This window comes from Protopterus annectens, chromosome 5.part0 (assembly GCF_019279795.1).
Source record: "Protopterus annectens isolate FY-2018-M chromosome 5.part0, PAN1.0, whole genome shotgun sequence".
Taxonomy (NCBI): Eukaryota; Metazoa; Chordata; order Ceratodontiformes; family Protopteridae; genus Protopterus; species Protopterus annectens.
In genome coordinates, this window is record NC_056735.1 from 480913482 (window position 1) to 480932955 (window position 19474).

Consider the following 19474-nt stretch of genomic DNA (forward strand, 5'->3'; position numbering starts at 1 on the left):
CTTTTAATGGAAATTGTTTTAGACAATGTAAGGGGGTAGCAATGGGTTCCCCAGCCACACCATCATATGCAAACATTGTCATGGCTTGGTGGGAGGCCAACATTCGGTCAGGACTAAGATCAAAATACAATATATTTTTTTATGCAAGGTTCGTGGATGATTTGATTTTTGTCATTGAAGGGGATCATGGTACCAGTGAACAGTTCCTAAATGACTTAAATATCAGGTCTGGATTTTTGCAATTTGTCAAGAGTGGCAGTGGAAGTAAAGTAAAATTTTTGGATGTGTGTATTGAATAGAGCAATTCAGATGGGCTCTTTGACAGTAAGATTTATAGAAAGGACACTTTTACCAATGGTTACTTACATTTTAAGAGTAACCATCCTTTTTTTATTAAAAAGAACATTCCTAAATTGTCTGTGCATCTAAAGGGCAATACATTCAGGCTTGCTGGATGACTACATCTATGCTGGAATTACAAGAGGAATTCCATAAGATCACTACTATGTTTTTAGAATAGGAGGTTTGATCAGGGATATCTTGATGCCCTGCAAAGGGATATTTTGGATAAGACAGAAAAGTTATATCCGCCCAAACTTAAACATCTTTTTATTAGTAATAAAGCAATGAGGACCAAGACATCAGCTACTGGTACAGTCTGCAATTTGGATATGACTGTAGACAGTGGTGGTATAAGAGAGATTATTCAGAAAAACCGGAAGATAGTGGAAGGAAATAGTGAGTTAACCAAAGTTTTGGGTAGTAAACCTAATTTTGTTTACAGGAATACCAATTGTCTCAAAAATGTTTTAGAAAAAAGTTCCACCATCAGAGGTAATCTTTCAGTGTGTCAAAAAACAGGGATGTTTAGATGAGGCCATTGTAGTTTTTGTAGATTTATTTCAGAGGAATCATATGTCTCTCTGTCCAACTTGAAATTCACTATAAAGGTACCTTCTCGGCAAAGAAGGTATGAGCATGTTCCACACTGTTTGTTGATATACCAAACCACTGACATGTTGTCTGAGTGTATGGTAATCACATCCTTGGTTAGGAGGTCCTGAAATGCCTGCAATGTAAAAAGGACCACTCTTAATTCCAAAACACTGATGTGAAGTTTTTTTCTCTATTGATGACCACATTCCCTGAACTGTTTTCCCTTTGGAATAACCCCCTGACCCAGCCAAGAAGGGTGGTGTCCCTAGTCACTGTGGCTCTGGGAGTCAAAGAATGGAAGTGTCTGCCCTGACTAACTTAATTGGATGAAATCCACGAATGAATGTGGTCTCTGCAGCCCTGAGTCATCTAAACTCTGTAGTGAAGAGGATGTAGTTTTAGCTACTGTGCACTGTAGAACTTTCATGTGGTATCTAGCTAAAGGAACCATAACTACAGATAAAGCCATTCTCTAAGCTACAACTAAGAGATGTAGGATGAGTCAAGTTTGAGGTTTGGGATGTTTTATCACCTGGAGGGCCATGGATCTTATGGATCTGACTCATGTTAAGGGAATTTTTGCTATCTGATGTACAGTCTCTATGTGGCAGCCTTTGAAGTCTATGGACTGAGTTGGGGATAACTTGGTCTTGTCGATGTTTATTCAAATGCTCAGGTGAGTTGCTGTATGTAATAAGAATGACTGATGTCTCAGAAGTAGATCTCTGGAGGAGCAATTAGAAGCCAGTCATCTAAATACATGAATACCTGGATCCCTTGCAACTTGAGATAAGCTGTTACAGCTGCCTTTATTTTGGTGAACACCCAGGCGGCTGTGGTGAGATGGAATGGCAGTGACAGGAGTTGACTGAGATTGGCTTCCAGCTGGAAATGGAGGAATTTCCTAGAGAGCTATTGGATCTTTATATGATAGTAGGCATCCTGCTATCCATCAATACAGCACATCCAAATGTACTTCCTCGACAGAGGTAGAATGGACTGTATCATGACCATCTGGAATTTTGCCTGTTTTACATACTGATTAAGATTGCTGAGATCAAGTATTGGTGTGAGGTTCCCTGTCTTTTCTGGAACTAAAAAGAACATTGAATAGACTCTCCTTGTTGGTAATGGGGGAACTAGCTGGATGACTCTTTTGTCAAGCAACTTTAGAAGCTCTGTTGCTACAAATTCCAACTGATTAGTTGGAGTATCAGGAATCTTTTGTGTTACCTTTGGGGGTTCTGAAAAGGGTATTGTATAACATCTACTAATGATCCTTAGCATCCAAGAATCTGAAGTTATATTTTGCCAGGCTAGAGGGTACAATAGGAGGCATCTCATAACTTCTTCCAGAGTGCAGCAGTCAGGAAAACATTCAGGAACACTGATAAAGTTTCTCTCTGAAAGGTCAACAGAAACCTTGGTTCTGCAGACTGCCTGTGCAATGAGGGAGACATCCTATGTGATTGGCTCCATCTTTGCCTCTGGAAGGTTTGTCACCAGGAGTGTCCTAGTGAAAACCTTGAGATATTTTGAATGACATTTTTCTTCCTCTTCAATTTTTGGAAAAGGATCTCTGAGGAGCTGAAAAATGGATTCCAAAGGCAGACAAGTTCTTACTGTCCTGCTCAATCCTGGTAAGTGTTTCTTTGACTTTTAATCCAAATAAGGTGGCACCATCATAGGAGGCATTTATGAAGAATGTCAGAAAGCTTTCTGCTAAGTCCCAGAGCTGCATTCAGGCATGACATCACATGGTAATACCTGTGTCGGCTTCTCGAGTTGTGTCATCTGCTGCATTGGATAGTAGTCTCTCATGGAAACATTCGAGGATGACTGCAGGGTAGAAAACTGGTTATAAACAGATTTCTAGATATCCAAATGTAAGTTAGCCTCCAGGGAATTTGAAAGTTCCTTGATCAAATCCATCTGGAAATATGTCAGTTGTGCCATTCAGTTCAGCACATGGACAGCAAACATGGTTGAAGCAAAGTCTGTTTCTTGAGTCTGTCCAAAGCCCACAAGTCCCTTTTAGGGGGGAAGAATAGAGGAACTATCTTTGGACAGTTCTTTTTTTCTAGCTGCTGCTATCACCATGGCATCTACAGAAAGACCTCTGACCAAATGTTTTCTTTCTTTGTGGGCAACTAGAATTTTGTCCATTTTTTTGGGATGGGTTCTGCCACATCAGGTTTCTTCCAGGGATTTAGGGCAATGAGGTTGACTAAGGCATCAGGAAAAGGGACCACCCAGGACATTGAAGGGCTGGGTCTAAAAGCTTTGAGGAAACGACGTCTCATCAAAAGAAGGGGTTTCAGTGGTCCAACTCCCCCCCCCCGCGCTTCATTAATTCAAGGATGTCTTCAAAGGAGATGTCTTCAGGGGGATCCTAGGCAGCCTTCTCCCTCATCTAAGTTGGTGTCGTCAGTGACTGACTCAGGAGAGGAGGCAATACGGTTCCTCTTGCAAGTCCTCTTCCAAGGAATGTGCCTTGGAACTTCTAAGGAAGATGCATTGGAGTCAGATGTGGAGCTTAAACACCAAGTGGTCTAGAAGCTTATAAGATCTGTCTGTCCCTGTCTACCAGAATGAGAGGAAGTAGGAGCAGTCTTCAGGGTGAGTCTAGATGGATCCAAACTCTGTGCACGTAGCAGTAATCTTGGTCCAGCCCAGGCCATCTCCACAGCCTCGAAAGCTGACTCAGCCACTGGAGTCAAGGAAGTCATCCAAAAGAGCAGAATCAGGAGTTCTCTTGATTCCAAGTGTTGATGGCTCTGGGGAGGACCTTGGAACCAAGCTGTCCAGGGCTGAAGGTCTGAGCTGTAGGGAAGCCTCCAAAAGCCAAGGAGTTGACTCCATTGTCAGAATTCTGACCTCAGCACGCTGGCTCTGGGACTCTACTTCACCAGAGTACATCTGTGTTGATTGAGTCATGGAACTTATAAACAAAGACATTGGTAATCTCCAAACTCTGGACCCCACCCAGTTCGGGTTTGTAAAAGGCAGATCATGTCTCCTAAACCTGATAGACTTCTTTGAAGCAGTCACCAAAGCCGTAGACAAGGGTAAAGTGGTTCACACAGTCTATCTAGATAGATAAACTCACTAAACTAGGTATAAATCCCAATGTCACAAGATGGGTTACCAACTGGCTCACTGACAGAACCCACACTGTGAAAGTAGCAGACTCCAAATCCGACTTCAGACCAGTGACAAGTGGAGTACCACAGGGTTCAGTCTTGGGTCCTCTCCTGTTTGGTATCTACTTCTCTGAAGTACAGGCTAACACAGAAGGTCTTTGGCTAACAAAGTTCACAGATGACTGCAATCTAGGAACCATAATCGAAACTCCTAACGATGTGGACATCCTACAAAAGGGCCCAACTAAGACAGATGCCTGTTGTCAAAGCCATGGCCTCAAGCTCAATGCCAGAAAGTGCATTGTCATCCCCTTTGGTAAAAACTCTGTACCCATGAACTACAACATAGGTGGTAGTATACTTAACACCGAAAGTGTGATAAGAGACCTTGGGACAAAGGTGGACAGTAGTCTCTCCTTTGATAATCACATCGCCACAGTTGTCAAGAAATCCTTCTAAGTGGCACACCTCATCACAAAAGGTTTCTCATCCAGAAAAAAAGAGGTCATTGTTCCCCTCTACTCATCACTCATAAGACCCATTATAGAGTACAACGCCCCTTTTGGTATGTACCTCACAAGACATCTACAACAACTGGAAAGGCCGCAGAAATACCTCACAAAGAGGATTACCGACCTCAAACAGATGCCCTACGCAGACTAACTCAAAAAACTCCAGCTTTACTCTGTCGCATATTGCCTACTCAGAGGTGATCTCTGCCTAACATACAAAGCTTTGTCAAACCCAGAGCTGTTGGACATGCTCCACTTAAAGAAATCCCAATCCCTCCGAGCTACACGCACTAGGGACTTAAACCTTGTCACCACAATAAACAGAACATGCCGGAGGGATAGATTCCTGTCCCAGAGACTTTCCATACTCTGGAATAAACTACCTATCTATATCAAACAAAGCTCCTCATTAGCACTTTTCAAAAATAAATCTTGATGATTGGATGGGAAACATGAAATTCACCCCGGGGATCACCTCTGTGGCTCTGCTCGACAGTGGCGCAGGAAAATAATTTTCTTGGGTGGCAAAAGCCAGGGTATCTTTTTTGCTGGGCTTGTATAGGCCCCAGGGCCGATAGCCTAGTACCTACCTATGAGTGAGGGGAAGAAGATGAAGTCTCTAGGGAAAATGGCTCTGAAGCTGGTACTGCAGACAGGTTGAGCTGCACAACTGAGATTAAAGGGGCTGGTTCCTAGGCCTTTCTTTGGGGATTGAGCTGCTAGAACTCCCAACTGAATCTGATTCCAGAAAAACTTCCACATTCTTTGGTTAACATCTAACTCTATGAGACTCCTAGTTGACCAACCAAATCCCAAAGATGAGGCTATCAAAGCAGACCTCAAAACAATCTTCTGTAGTATGTGTGAATGAAGACTCAGGCTGATGTGCCCCAGGGAAACTAATGTTTTTGGGGAGGGAGTCCAGATCCTAGTGACAATAGGATCTGACTGTCTCAAAACCTTAGGTGTCAGACCTGCAATAGCTGTGGGGTCCATGGACCTTTTCTTAAACTTTTCTGAAATGTCTTCCAGTCACTTTTCCTTAGACTTTTGTTTTGATCTGTCTCTGGCTTTTCTCTCTTTTTCTCTTTTGACCTTTCTCTTTCTTTGTACTTGTTTCTGTCAGAGGAAGGAAATACAGAGGGTGCCTCCAGATTTTGGACTCTGAGGGAGAAGAAGCCCTTTCAAAATTAGTTTCTCCCTTCTTCCTTGGAGGGCCCAGGTGATAAATGCAGCACAAATTGAACAAGAATCCTGCAAGTGTGAAGGCCCACAACAATATACACACTTCGAGTGTGTGTCTTGAGGTGGGATTTTATGCCCACAGGAGGAGCACTTCTCGAAGCCTGTAGTCTTTTCTGATATTAGAAATAGAAAAAATACACTCTCTATTGTAATATAACGAGTTATCTAAAACTATTTCAACTAACTACTTTAATCAGTACCTGACAACTAAGCCTAAGAAAACACATAGCAAAAACTTGAAAAAAAACACAGTATTCTATTATTTTACTATTAGAAAAAAAATAACATTATAAAATCCTAATGGCTATGCTAAATATCTGAAAAAGGGAGGATAACAACTTCACTTATTGTGAAATGGAATGGAGATCTCAGTCCACATGTCTGGTTAGGCGGGTGGCAAATGAGATTAGAGGTAATTCAGGCAGGAGAGGGGATTTTTGGGTAGGGGAAGAGTCAAAGCTCTCAGATCCACTAATTTGGTACAAGGTGCTGAGGTCAGATCTGACAACCCACATGTTGAATCAGATGAAAAAAGGCAACATTACACCAGTAATTCCACAAATAGACTTTATAATATCTATGTGCAAAACTTATCAACTTGATGTTTTCATGAGCAGTCTGCTCCTCAGCTCACTATTTCTTTTAGATTCTTTACTTTCAAATATGAGAGAAGCAAGTCATATGTGAACAATCATCTCCAAGCTATTATCATTTCTGCTTGACATAAAATGTCACCACCTAACATTCTAACCAATGCAGCCCTGTTTTCACAGTCACAGATTTTTATTTTCTCCATCCTGTTTTTCCAAGTCTGTTATGAGCTTCAATGTCAGCTCATTAGATAAAGACATGGTTGGTGTAGCTGTTACATGACAAACTTCATTTTCATTAATAAAGTTTATGAATTTCATAATAGTAAATCAAGATCTATTATCGTGCACTAGTGCTTTGGGAACACATTCACAGGAATTTGTTAAAAGACCTAGCATGAGCCGTACTGCTCATGCTAAAAAGACGCTGCTCCTACAGAGTGGTATTTTGTGATTTATAGACATTTTAATTGCAATGAGGAAATACCTCATTGTTAGCTAATTTGCATGTCTCTGAATTGCAGTCACTACCACAAAAATATGTATGTCACAGTGGTAAACTGCTGTTCATGTAGACATTGACTGTGAGGTGAATGGTATCCTCCGCCGCACACACACAAGTATACATTCAAACAGACACACACACACACACAGGCAGACAGACACACACACCCACACCCACACCCACCCACCCACACACACACACACACACACACACACACACACACACACACACACACACACACACACTCACACACTCACACTCTGCAGTCCCCATACCTGTCCCCATGATTTTTCTGCCTTTCAATGCTCCCCTCATCACCATAATAGCTTAAATGCATTTGTAGTTGCCCTGGCGGCTAGTGTCCTCCCCCCATCTCCACCCCCAACCTGAAGTTGCTGCTATTATGGAAGTTGGAGATGTAATCCCTGATGTCTACAGCCCAGGCCCCACATTTCCATATAGCTGTTAGTGCTATTACGGCACTTATCTGCTGAGTTATCACAGTTTTCTAATGATTTCCCCATCTCCAATCCCTGTACTGATGTCCGTGCCATTATGGCTCTTAACATTAGAGTAGACCCCGGTGTCTAGTGGCTCCTCCCACCCCCCAAATCCCCATGCCACAGTCGTCATGGTAGGTAGCTGAACACGCCCCTTTGGTTGTGTTCAATGCAATGATGCGATGGGGCCAGCTGTGCTAATCCTAACGGATGACTGATTTCTTGAACTGCTTGCTGTGTAGATGCCTTAATGGAGGTGATTCTGGGTAGATAGAGCATATAACTGTCCTCCATCCAGTCTTATTAACATTCAGCACAACTGTGGAGCCAGCCCTACATCATGCTGCACATCTCTGTACTATTGCACCATACAGCACAACGTTAGAGGCCCTTCCTAAATACCAAATTGTAGGTTAAAACTCTGTCTTTTTTTCCAGTGGTTGCCTGCAAAGTAGCAAGATTCACAGTGTGCTTACTCATTTAATTTGACTTAAGCATCCATTAGAACTAGAAATTTCTTCCAACGAATAAGCTAGTACAGTCTAAATTCTGTCTAGCTTATGGCTTTTTTCAGGCCACTCCTATTTATATAACAATGCATTTAATGAAGATATATTATTCGCTAGCCATTCATTACACAACTATTTTTTTTCCAGATCCATTCTAGGCCACCATATATCTGACATGAAATACGAATCTCTGACAAGTCAAACACTTGCTTCTAAACACTGTAAGCTTCATTTGTACTGCAGTTCTACACCACCTCATTTCCCACAAGCAATGAGCAATTCTGATGATAACCAAGGACAGGATAGAGAAGTCATCAGTGGCCATAATATATTCATAAACACATTAAGGAATACATTCAGCACTACAGAAAGAAACGAAAATGAGTTAAACAAGCATTAATAGAAAAAGTCAAGCATTCTCACTTAATTCATTTCCTAGTAGTACATAAAATGCATTATTTTGTGTAAATGAACTGATGCCATAATTCTAATTAAATACAATCACAGCAACTGTGTAATAGTTTAGCAATTTCCTCTTGATATTTCAATGTACTGTATTAATACTTACAACTGGGATAATACTGTTGATCTGTGATTTCAAAGAAAAAACAATAGTAGTGCCTATCGTTCCAGTGGTAGATCGGGAAACAAGTAGCAAGGAAGCTTCAGCAGGGTACAAGAAGTGGCTCACAAATTCCAAGGTAACATCAGTTTGGCTCCTTTGGTTTTAGGAAAAAAAAAAGAAATAAATACAGGAAAAAAAGTAAATAAAACATTTTTATTTTGTTTTCTAAAAATGTACTTAGACTGCTACTTAATACTGACATTTGCCTTTTTTTTTTTTTTTTTTGCTTGTTTGCTTAGGTTTCCACTGGCATTGTCCTGGTGAGTCACATGCTCAGGGTTACATAGAGTCGTTACCACTAAAAAGACCAGTCAGATATGCATTCATCCATTTCCCTTCTGTCAGGGGATCCATTCTAAGTGGTGTGTTATGATCCTCCTCCACAGCTCTTCAGTGGTCACTATTTTAGTTTTTAAGGTGAGTTTATAGTGATGTGTCAGTGGTGATAGATACACATATACTGATATTCGTTAAACACTAGTTGTAATGGTAAGCAGTTAAACTAACTGCCTGCCATCTTCCCTCTAAAAATGATGAGTGAAATACCAACACTGTAACCCCAACACCTGGAAGAGACAACAAGAATATCATTCATCCTGTTGGCATCCTAGGCATATCAAGAGCAGCACAAACAAATCTCCTGTCACTGCTCCAGTAAGACAATTGCGCGCTCACAGAAATTTCTTTAATTAAGTCAAATCCTTTAAGGTTTTACAGTTATACACCTTGCTTTGAATGTAAAACAGATGCTTGGAGAAATAGAGAAAAACATATGGTAATAATGTTGTATACAGTCCTTCATCTCAGATAATTATGTGCTGAATATTAAAATGGAAATTACAGGTGCTAAATTTCAAAGGAAAGAAAGGCGGGTTAACCAGTTTAGGAACTGCTGACATTCACTGTCAACTGGGTGATAACATTTTACTGCTTTATTTCCATTACAGTAGAATCTACTAACTTAAAATTATGATGCCTTGTAGAACCTGCATTATCAGAAAGTGACACAGTCTTTTATTCATCATTGTTATTTATACACCAAAGAAAATAGCTGCAAGAAAGTGATGCAAACATATCAATAATTAAACAATAAAACACACAGTACCCTGATCCCACACTTACATTACCATTGCCTGAGAATGGCCAAATGAGATACAGCACAAGCAAAAGTAAAATGCCTCCCTCCTGGACATCTGTAGTTGAAATGATCATAATGAACATGCAGCTCTCGTTTGAGAGCAAGAAACATGACTCACCCTCTTGGATTATATTCTATTAAACATTATGAAAAATGGTCTGACTATTACAATACAACAGTATATTTCTTTGAAGATACCTACCATGACAGTAGATCTTCAAGAAAAAGGCAGCTGTGACAGTATATTATTTATTTATTTTATTTATTTACTGATTGATTGACAGTTGATTAGCAGGAAAGTTGGACTGGGTAGAAGTCCATTTTCAGTGGAGGCCTGGCCAGAAAAGGTCTAAATTATTAAAAAACGTTTTAAAAATAAAAATTATACAATCTTCAGAAATAAAACAAAACATCTGCAGTTTAAATAATTATAACAAATTAGACAATATAAAAGCATTGGTTTAGAATCTATTTAAGTTATATGACAATCATTTAATAGTTAGAGAAATTTTAGACAGTTTGTAGAGATAGCAAAGGATAAGTTAGTCTAATACAAATAGGAATTTCAACATAAAGTCAGGGAAAAACAGGTGTATAGTATATTTAGAGAGAAAGTCAGGGAAGATAATTAGATAGCAGTTAGGAAGTAAGTGAAAAAGGGAGAGTAAGGGGGTATAAGGAATGAAAAGGTACTTGTTCACATTTAGGGATATAGTTTATCCTGGTTATGAGCAATACCAGAGCCAGATTTTAGCTAGGAAGTCTTTCAGAGAGGTACTGAAAGATGGGAGGGAGGGTATAGACTTGATGGATACTGGTAAGGAGTTCCAGGCCTTAGCAACCTTGGATGAGTAAAGATAATGCCCAGGAGATTTGATAAGTCTGTAGACAGACAGGAAATTTTGGTAACTGGATGTCAGTGACTGACTGGGAACATAATTGTGTAGAACTTTTTTTAGTGCTAGACAGACAAATGGATGCTGGATAATTTTACAAGTGTTAGGAAGTTGTGTATATGTTAGTTGATGTGACAGTTCTAACTAATTAATAAAATAAGAAACAAATAGCCACAGCACCAAAGGCAAACCAAAACTTTAATATGTGAGCACTTTCATTCACTCAAATCAAATGAACTTCTTCAGACAAATTCAAACAGTAAAACCCCTCCTTATATAACCATGAAATCACCTGACCAATAAAATGCATTGCATCACAATTTTAAAACTGGTTGTTAAAAGGCATATACATATTTAAAAAGATATTTACACATACTTTAAATGAATTTTTAAGCACAAAGTGGAGCATTATTAATATATAAAAACAATCAAAAAGGCGCATCTATACAAACCTAGAAGTACATAAAATATTGCCTTATAAGAAAATTCTGTACAGAATTTCATAAATTCATTCAGCGTAATAAACTTTTAAGCTTGAGTAAACACATAACAGAACACTGCTCATTAAGGCCTGGATAACTATGCTCATTTAAAGTAAGTTGCCACCATAACTCTTGTCTTTTTAGTAAAAAGGATGTATGCCCACCTCTAGGGCTCTCCATCACCTGGTCGATCACCATAAATTTAAAGTGGTTTCCAGGGTTGTCCCTAATGTGGTTGACCAAAGCATTATTTTCTCTGTTACTATTTATACTATAAATATGTTCATAGATCCTTTCTTTGAACCTACAATTGGTACAAACAAACAATTATAAACAAATATGAATTATTGTCCTTTACATCTCTCCTGGCGACAATATAGCTACCCTGGAAGATATCCTACATTGGATATTCATAACATTTTCATAACCAAATATGCTACTACGTGATGTAAATGTCAATTGGTTGGATATAAACTGTAACTCCCCTGTGTCTAGCATTAACTTATATGGTTTTGCATAACTAATTAATGACGGACCGCACACATTATAGCAATACATCAAATTCCTTATTAGACTGGATCCTAGTATCAGATCCTACCAAATACTGCACCACAGGTACAATGTCAGACTCTCTCAGTGATCATTACCCCATGTATATGACCAGGCATCTCACATATTCAGATAAACAGCATATTTATAAAATAACACACAACTTTTCCATGTTTAACCCAGAAATGTTCATTACAATGCTATCATCTATTAACTGGAACTTCCAAAAATCCTCCCCTTAGACGATGCTGTAAACTAATTCAATATAACTTTTCTGAATATCCTAAATAGCCTTGCACCTCCTAGAAAGAAAAGACCAAAAACAAATAATGCAATTTGGTTATCCAAAAATAGTAGAATGCTAATGCAGGATAGAGAAAAAGCACAGAAAGAATGGCAAAAATATAAAACACCTCAATATCTTGAAAACTTCAGAATGATTTGCAATCGTAAATGAAGACAAAAACTATACTATAATAAGTTTCAGAATAATTCTAAATACAACCCTAATAATTTTGGAATCCATTAAAAAAAATCTTACATCCCAGCAAAAAATTCAACCCAAACCCCACTCCTGAACCAACCACTTGAATCTCTAATACAGTTCAACTCTTATTTATACAAGGATTTCTCAACATCTAATCCCTACCCTGTCAAAAGCCACATATCATCTCATCCTCTTTTACCTTCAAACCTATGACCACATCCAACAGTAAACTCCCAGTTAACCGGCATCCATGGGAATTGGTAGATGCCTGATAACTGTAGTTTCTGGTTGCTTGAGAGTTGAAAGTTACTATTAAAAATAGGCCTGACTAATACTGTTTGGTTTCACTTGTTCTCAGGTTGGGGCGAGAGGGAATTTATTCCTATCTTCCTTTTTAAAATTCTAGAACTCTAAAAATGCAAGGTGCATTTCTGTATGTGTGTGTGTGTGTGTGTGGGGGGGGGGCAAAGGGCAACACATGAAAATTGTACTGTATTTCTTCAAATTTATTTTTTTTTTTTGCTGGTTGCTTGGGAGTGCCGGTTGCTTGAGTTCTGGTTAACTGAGAGTTTACTGCATATAAAACTACTCTTAAACAAACAAACCATGCTCTTTTTCAGCTGATGACCTTCCAGGCAAGTACCTAAGAATAGCAGCCAATAGCATTGCCTATCCTTTCTCAATCCTTATACATCCTTATACAAGAATCCCACATTCTCTGTCTCTGGAAAAAGTCACACATTATTTCTCTGCACAAAGGAGGAAATTCAACACTCATTAATAAGTTTAAATCTATAGCCATCTTATCTCCCCCTCACCAAAATACTTGAAAAATGAATTCAAAAACAATTGCTAGACTATCTCCTGCAGGAAGAACTCCTATCACCCACAGAACACTGCCCTTCTAGCCTATATAGGTATTGTCAATAAAGCTAGAGATAGTGGGAAACTAGTCTCTTCTTTATTTCTAGACTTGTCTGAAGCCTTTGACACAGTTTGCCACAGCAAACTTCTACTTCAAATGTCCTCACTAAGTCTCTGTCACCCACCCTTCTGCTGTCCAATAGGTATCAGTCAGTAAAATGGCACCCCACACTCTCTCCTTACCTCCCATTCACCAGCCGTGTTCCACAAGGCTCTATCATTGGTGCCCTCCTCTTTAACATTTTCACCATCACCCTCTATAAATCCATACAACAGGCCACCCTAATAAAATATGCAGATGATTCCACTCTCATTTGCACATCTGACAACATGGTACTCCACCAAAAATTACACAGGAAGCTTTAACAGCCACTGAAACATGGCTTCATAACTCACAACTCATATTCAACCCAAAATGACCAAACTACTACTTTTTGTCCCCAAATTCCTCTCTCATGAAAACACAAACATTTCTCCTGATAATACAACCATTGATGTCACTTCTCACAGCAAACTATTGAGGTGATAGTGGATGATAATCTTACATTCAACCTGCATATACAAAAATGCATAAGAAAAACTCATCAAAACTAGGGATGCTTTACAGAGCCAAAAACTTTCTCATCGACACAGCTAAAACTACACTTACCCCTACTTATCTCCTCCCCACTCTTCTTTATGGTGCTCCCATCCTTACTAATTTCCAGTCTTTACAAAAATTAATACTTGAACAATGCTATAACAAAGTTGTTGAATTTAAAGAAAATACGCCTTTCAGAACCCAGCACTGTATAGCATTAAAACGCCTAAAACGCTTAGAACTGCCTCATCAACTAACATATAAACAGCTTCTTATCACTTATAAAATTACCTAGCATATGTCTGCTTGACCAGCACTAAAAACTATTCTACACAGCTACATTCCCAGTCAGTTATTGCAATCCAGTGACCAAAAACTCCTGTATGTCTACAAACTTATGAAATCTGCTGGGCATTGTCTGTACTTGTACAAGTTTGCTAAGGCCTGGAACTCCTTACCTGTATCCATCAGGTCAATACTCTCCCTTCCATCTTTCAAAACCACTTTGAAAGACTTTCTGTCTAAAATATGTCTTTGTTCTTGCTCAAAACCAGGATAAATTATATCCCTAAATGTGAACAAGTACCTTTTCATTTCTTGTAACTCCTTACTCTCCCTTCTTCACTTACTTTGTTACTTCTATCAATTTCTCTTCTCTGACTTTCTCTCTAAATATACCATAAGCCTGTTTTTCCCTCCCATTATATTGCAATTCCTATTTACATTAGACAAACTTACCTTTAATTTCTCTACAAACTGTCTAAATTTCTCTAAATATTAAATTATTGTCATATAAATTGTAGCGATTCTTAACCAATGTTTTTATAGTATGTCTAATTTGTTATAATTAAACTGCAGATGTTTTTATTTCATTTTTGAAAATTATAAAATCATTGTTCTTAAAACATTTTGTAATAACATTTTAACACCTCTGTTAGTATTTTGCCATATATGGTATAGAATAAGACAATATTCATTTGTGAACTGGGGTAGAACACTAATCTAAAACAACTATTTTTAAGTTTGGGTGGTGAGTACAAAAATACAAAAAAAAAACAATTTCAGAGGAAACAGTAAAAGTTTAAACCATGTAGTTTAATAAATTGCTTAGCATACTGTAGTAAATAGAGATTAAAATGAAAAGGGGAGATAATATAATCAGTAGGTAATACTTAAAATTGTGTAACCGGTCATACAATAGTCAAATAATATACAATATTTACAGTATTTAGAATGACTTCCAAGATGGCTGCACACTGATCAAGGGCTAAATTTCAGCTCTCCCAATGTGAAAAAAGAAACTGAGAAACAACAGTCAGTGATTTATTCCCACTTGAGTAAAATGTATTTACTGGCTAGTAAGTACATTGTCTGGATGTCAGCAAAGAAGAGATACAGTTAACCTGAAAGAAAGTCAACCGGAAAATTGAACAGAAAATACCATTTGGGAAGAATCCTGCAGCTGTTCAGCCAAAAGCAGTTCAAGCTCCAGTTTTGGTACAAGAGATGGCTTCCATAATGTTGAGGAAAAATATGCCAGATGTGCTTAGAGCTGATTAAAATAGATGAAGCATTGAATCAAATAACAAAAGGCTGGAAAACAGCAGAAGCTTATACAGCTATTCAGATGTTCTTCTTCTTTGGCTTTTCCCGGTTAGGGGTTGCCACAGCGGAACTCCGGACTGCTAATGATTGGCAGTAGATTTTTACGGTGCCGAGGTGCCAGCCCGACGCCCAACCTTCACCGAAGGCACATTATACAGCTATTCAGATGAAATGATAAAACCTAAAAAAAAAAAAAAAAAAATCAGAAGTCTAAAAGGATAAAATGCTGGCTGAGTATGAGACTGTTCAATAAGAGCTATTTCACAAAAAAAAAATAGCAGAGATAGAGTACAGAGCACCACAGAAAACCAAGATTTTCTGCTGTACCAGAGAAACTAAACGGAACAGAATGTATTAATTTTATGAAAGCAAAAATACGTTACAGGACTTGTATTTCACAGCAGGATTTGCTAATTCAAAAGGCATATCTTGTGTGCTCCAAACCTGGCCATGAGAGTGCAGACAAGATCTGTGTTTCTAAAGATGCAATCTTACCAACAGAAAGAGATGATCTTGACAAAACTGTGGAAGAAGAGAAAAATATTAAAAACTTGCAGGCAGTAGAGTGTTTGTGGAAAATGATTATTCACTGTACTCCAGGCAGAAGAGAAACAAATTTATGTCAGCAATCAATGAATGTCAAGAGGCAGGTTTGAGATTCAAGCTGCTATATTCAGCTGTCTTCAGAATATTTTTGTGATGCACAACAGGTTAAGGGAAAAATACAAAAGTCTGTCCAACTTTCTCATTCTTCTGATGACAAGGCACATAGAGAGACTTTGCCAATGAAACCTTTTCCAATGTTCCAAAAGAAAATGCTTGAGAGAGAGAAAAAAAAGCATAGGAGTTGAAGAATCAGGAGTACCTTGGACTTGAACCAGAGTCTGGAGCTGGGAGATGGAGATGAAGAGGAAAAAGACCAGCAACACTGAAATCAGTGAATAAATGTAAGACTATAATGCATCAATCATACTTGTGAAATATGGTTTTACAAGAATAACTGCCTGGAAAAAATTGGATTTTTGTTCACATTGTAAAACATGTTGGGGGGCTGACAGGCCCCACTTCATGTTATTAATGTTTGGAAGACACTAAAAGGAAAAACAGATGGAGAAACAGGAAAAAGTAATTGTAAGTTCTTAACAGTATCTGTATAAAACATTTTATGACAAATTGCAAGTGATAAAGAATTTTCTGTGATTGTGGTATGTGACAAAGATACTAAAGAAAACAGGATCTTTTTTCTTACATCTTTTTTTAGTTGTTAGAAATGTACGCATTACAATGTACACAGAGAAGAAAGACTGCACAGAAGCACATTTAAATCAATATGTTAGAATCTTAGGCTGTTGCGGTTGGGGTGGGGTGTAAAAGTGCACTGATTATAATACATGCAGAATTTAAATGTTTTCTTCTACTTTTGCATAGGTAAATGTCTGGATTAACTTCCCTGGCTTAATCTAATGACATTTTTGTGAATCTAAGTGATTTTTAAAAATAAGGGAGCACAATAAAATAAACATTTTTTTAAGCAACAGTGCCCGTTGAGAAATCTGGAGTTGAGGGCAGCTCTCCATTTTGATGTTACGTTTTCATGGAAACAAGCTGACTAAAGGTGAAGACAATATATCAAGACATCTAGACATTGTTTACTGGAAGAAACATAAAATTAAAAGGTACTTGAGCAAGCAGTTCAGTAAAAGAATAAAGTTTGAAATTATTTTAAGTGAATAAGAGATAGCAACTTTTCTGGTAACTAAATACTTTAATGCATTTGCGAGAACAGTGTATAATCTAGTTTTATTTAAAGATACTTAATACACCTTTTCTTAACACTTCATGTCAATGCTTTCCGAAAACATATAAATAAGTACAAGACAAGAACAGATAGTAATTAATGTAAGTAGGAGCACAGTCTGTAACATGTGTTTTAGCATGAATAACCTTAATTTTTAGGTTATGTTTTGCCTGTGTGTGCAGCTGTTGATTTGGGACAATTGTTCCTATCAGGAGGGTTAAACCTCATTATTTGAAGATGTACATAATTTTGTGTATTTGTTTTAAGTCGATAGGTTATAGGGGTGCTCTGGGATATGTTTTTTCATGGTTTTCTTTAAAAAAACTCTTGCAAAATGTGATATAGGTCCAACTGGAGACTACAAGAAACAACTGTATCAAAGATTAAGCAGCCAAACTGTAGTGGGTGCATGTAACACAAAATCTGGAAATAGATATTTAAAAATGCTGTCATAAGAAATGCAGAATGCAAATAACAGTGCTACAGCAGACACACTTGGAAAGAAGTGAGCATGGGAATTTGATAAAGAATGGATTTCAGGAGGAATATTCAGCACAGTATCAAGGACAAAGGAAAATGGAAGTAGTCATACTAATTGCTAGAGGAGCTCCAATAATGATAGAAGAGGGAAAAAGATGACACTGATGGTAAATTTGTGGTAGTAAGGGCAATACTGACAGTGGAGGAGGATTATGCTGGCATGTATTATATTACACTTAAAACTGCTATCATGGAACTTAAGAAAATTTTGTGAGAAATCATCAGCTTTCACAGGGAATATTACTGATAGGTGGGGGCTGGAACTTGATTTGCAACAAAAAGGCTATATCTGGGGACCTAAAAGGGAAATATAACAAAAAGGGTAGACTAAAGAAATTTATGCAAATATTTGGTATGGAAGATGTGAATTCAGTAGTAGAAACTCAGAGATAATTTGCATATTGTTTCCCAGGGTACGATAACTGGGCTACACTAGACAGAAATTATATTTCACAGGAACATATTCATTTAATTTAATTTAAAGCTCTGACACACATTCAATAACTATTTCAGAATATGCACCAATAACAACTAAGATAAAAGTGCAGGGTAATGAAGTACAAATGAGATACTAGCGCTTCCCCATCTACCTGTTAAAAAGAGAGGAATTTAAGGAATGGGTACAGGAAATTATATGAGAGTTATTAGGGAAGATAGAAATTTCTTCAGAAGTTATGGATAATGAGTGGGATAAAATGAAAGTGGAGTTTAAAAATAAGGTAGAAATAAAACAAAAAGAGATATGGTTAAGAATTAACAAGAATTTTTAGAGGAGCTAACAAAGGTTGAAGTATTGCAGAATAAGTGGTATCTCACAGAAAAAGAAGAGGTACAAACACAGAGTGCTAAAGAGAAAATAAGAGAGTATCAGGATAATATGCATTACTTTAGAAAGACTGCTGTTATGAAACAGTTTTTTTTTATAACTCTAGAGCATAAAACTTTTAGCACAATGCCTTAGGCAGCAGAAAGTAGAAAGGGTTGTTGCTAAACTTAGAAAGCCTACAAGAAAAATAAGCAGAGGTCCTGTAGGGGTATTAGAAGACACTTTGGAAATTTTATGAAAATCTGTATAAAGCAGAGGAATGTGGAAATCAATAAAAAGATGCACCTAGTTGTCTGTGTTTGTTCTAAGTTAATAGGGGATGGAATACTCTGAAAATGGATTTATTTATTTTTTTTGTTTGAGGGTTGTCATGTCTAAAGGTGAGTAACAACCTATGTGTTTTGTATAAAAAAGGATTTGCATGCATCTTTATGCATACAAACATTATTATGCAAAAAGCAAGGGTTGTTTCACACCAGTTTAGAAATATAAATATTTTAAAAATTTATTCAGAATGCGGAAGACTAAACATGCATGGCTGTGTTTACAGCATTAATATTAATGGGCAGGAAGGAGGCAGTTATGTCACTTTGGGTTCCAGCCCTAATTATGGCTGGGTAAACAGACCGGAGTTCCGCTGTGGTGACCCCTAACTGGGAAAAAGCCGAAAGAAACAAACAAACAAACAAAGTAATTATGAATTAAGTTATGTAACTGACAAACTGTTAAATTAACAGTTTGGCAAAATGCTACCCATTATTTTTTTTTCCAAACTGTTAATTTAGCAGTTTGGCAATTACATAACTTAATTTGCTATTACTTATCCATGCCAATCCACCATAATTAAAGCTGAAGCCCAAAGTGATGCAAATGCTTCCTTTCTGCTAGCTAACATTAATGCTGTAAACATGCCTGTGTTTGTTTAGTCTTCTGTGTTCAGATGTAATTTTTAAAATAATTTAATTTCTAAACTGGTGTGAAATTACCTTTGGCGCTTACCCACCTACCTGTTAAAAAGAGAGGAATTTAAGGAATGGGGAGGGGAAATATTTGAAAGTTGCTGGGGAAAACTGACATATCTTCA

At 37.8% G+C, this 19474-nt stretch overlaps 1 protein-coding gene across 1 annotated transcript in view; it reads right to left on the bottom strand.

The window, feature by feature from the left end:
* CFAP47 (cilia and flagella associated protein 47) overlaps positions 1–19474 on the bottom strand; it is a 7413452-nt gene that overhangs the window by 3580308 nt on the left and 3813670 nt on the right. Inside the window, exon 37 of the mRNA XM_044071840.1 lies at positions 8509–8659. Within this exon, the coding sequence (XP_043927775.1) occupies positions 8509–8659 (151 nt within the window). The remainder of the gene's footprint in view (positions 1–8508; positions 8660–19474) is intronic.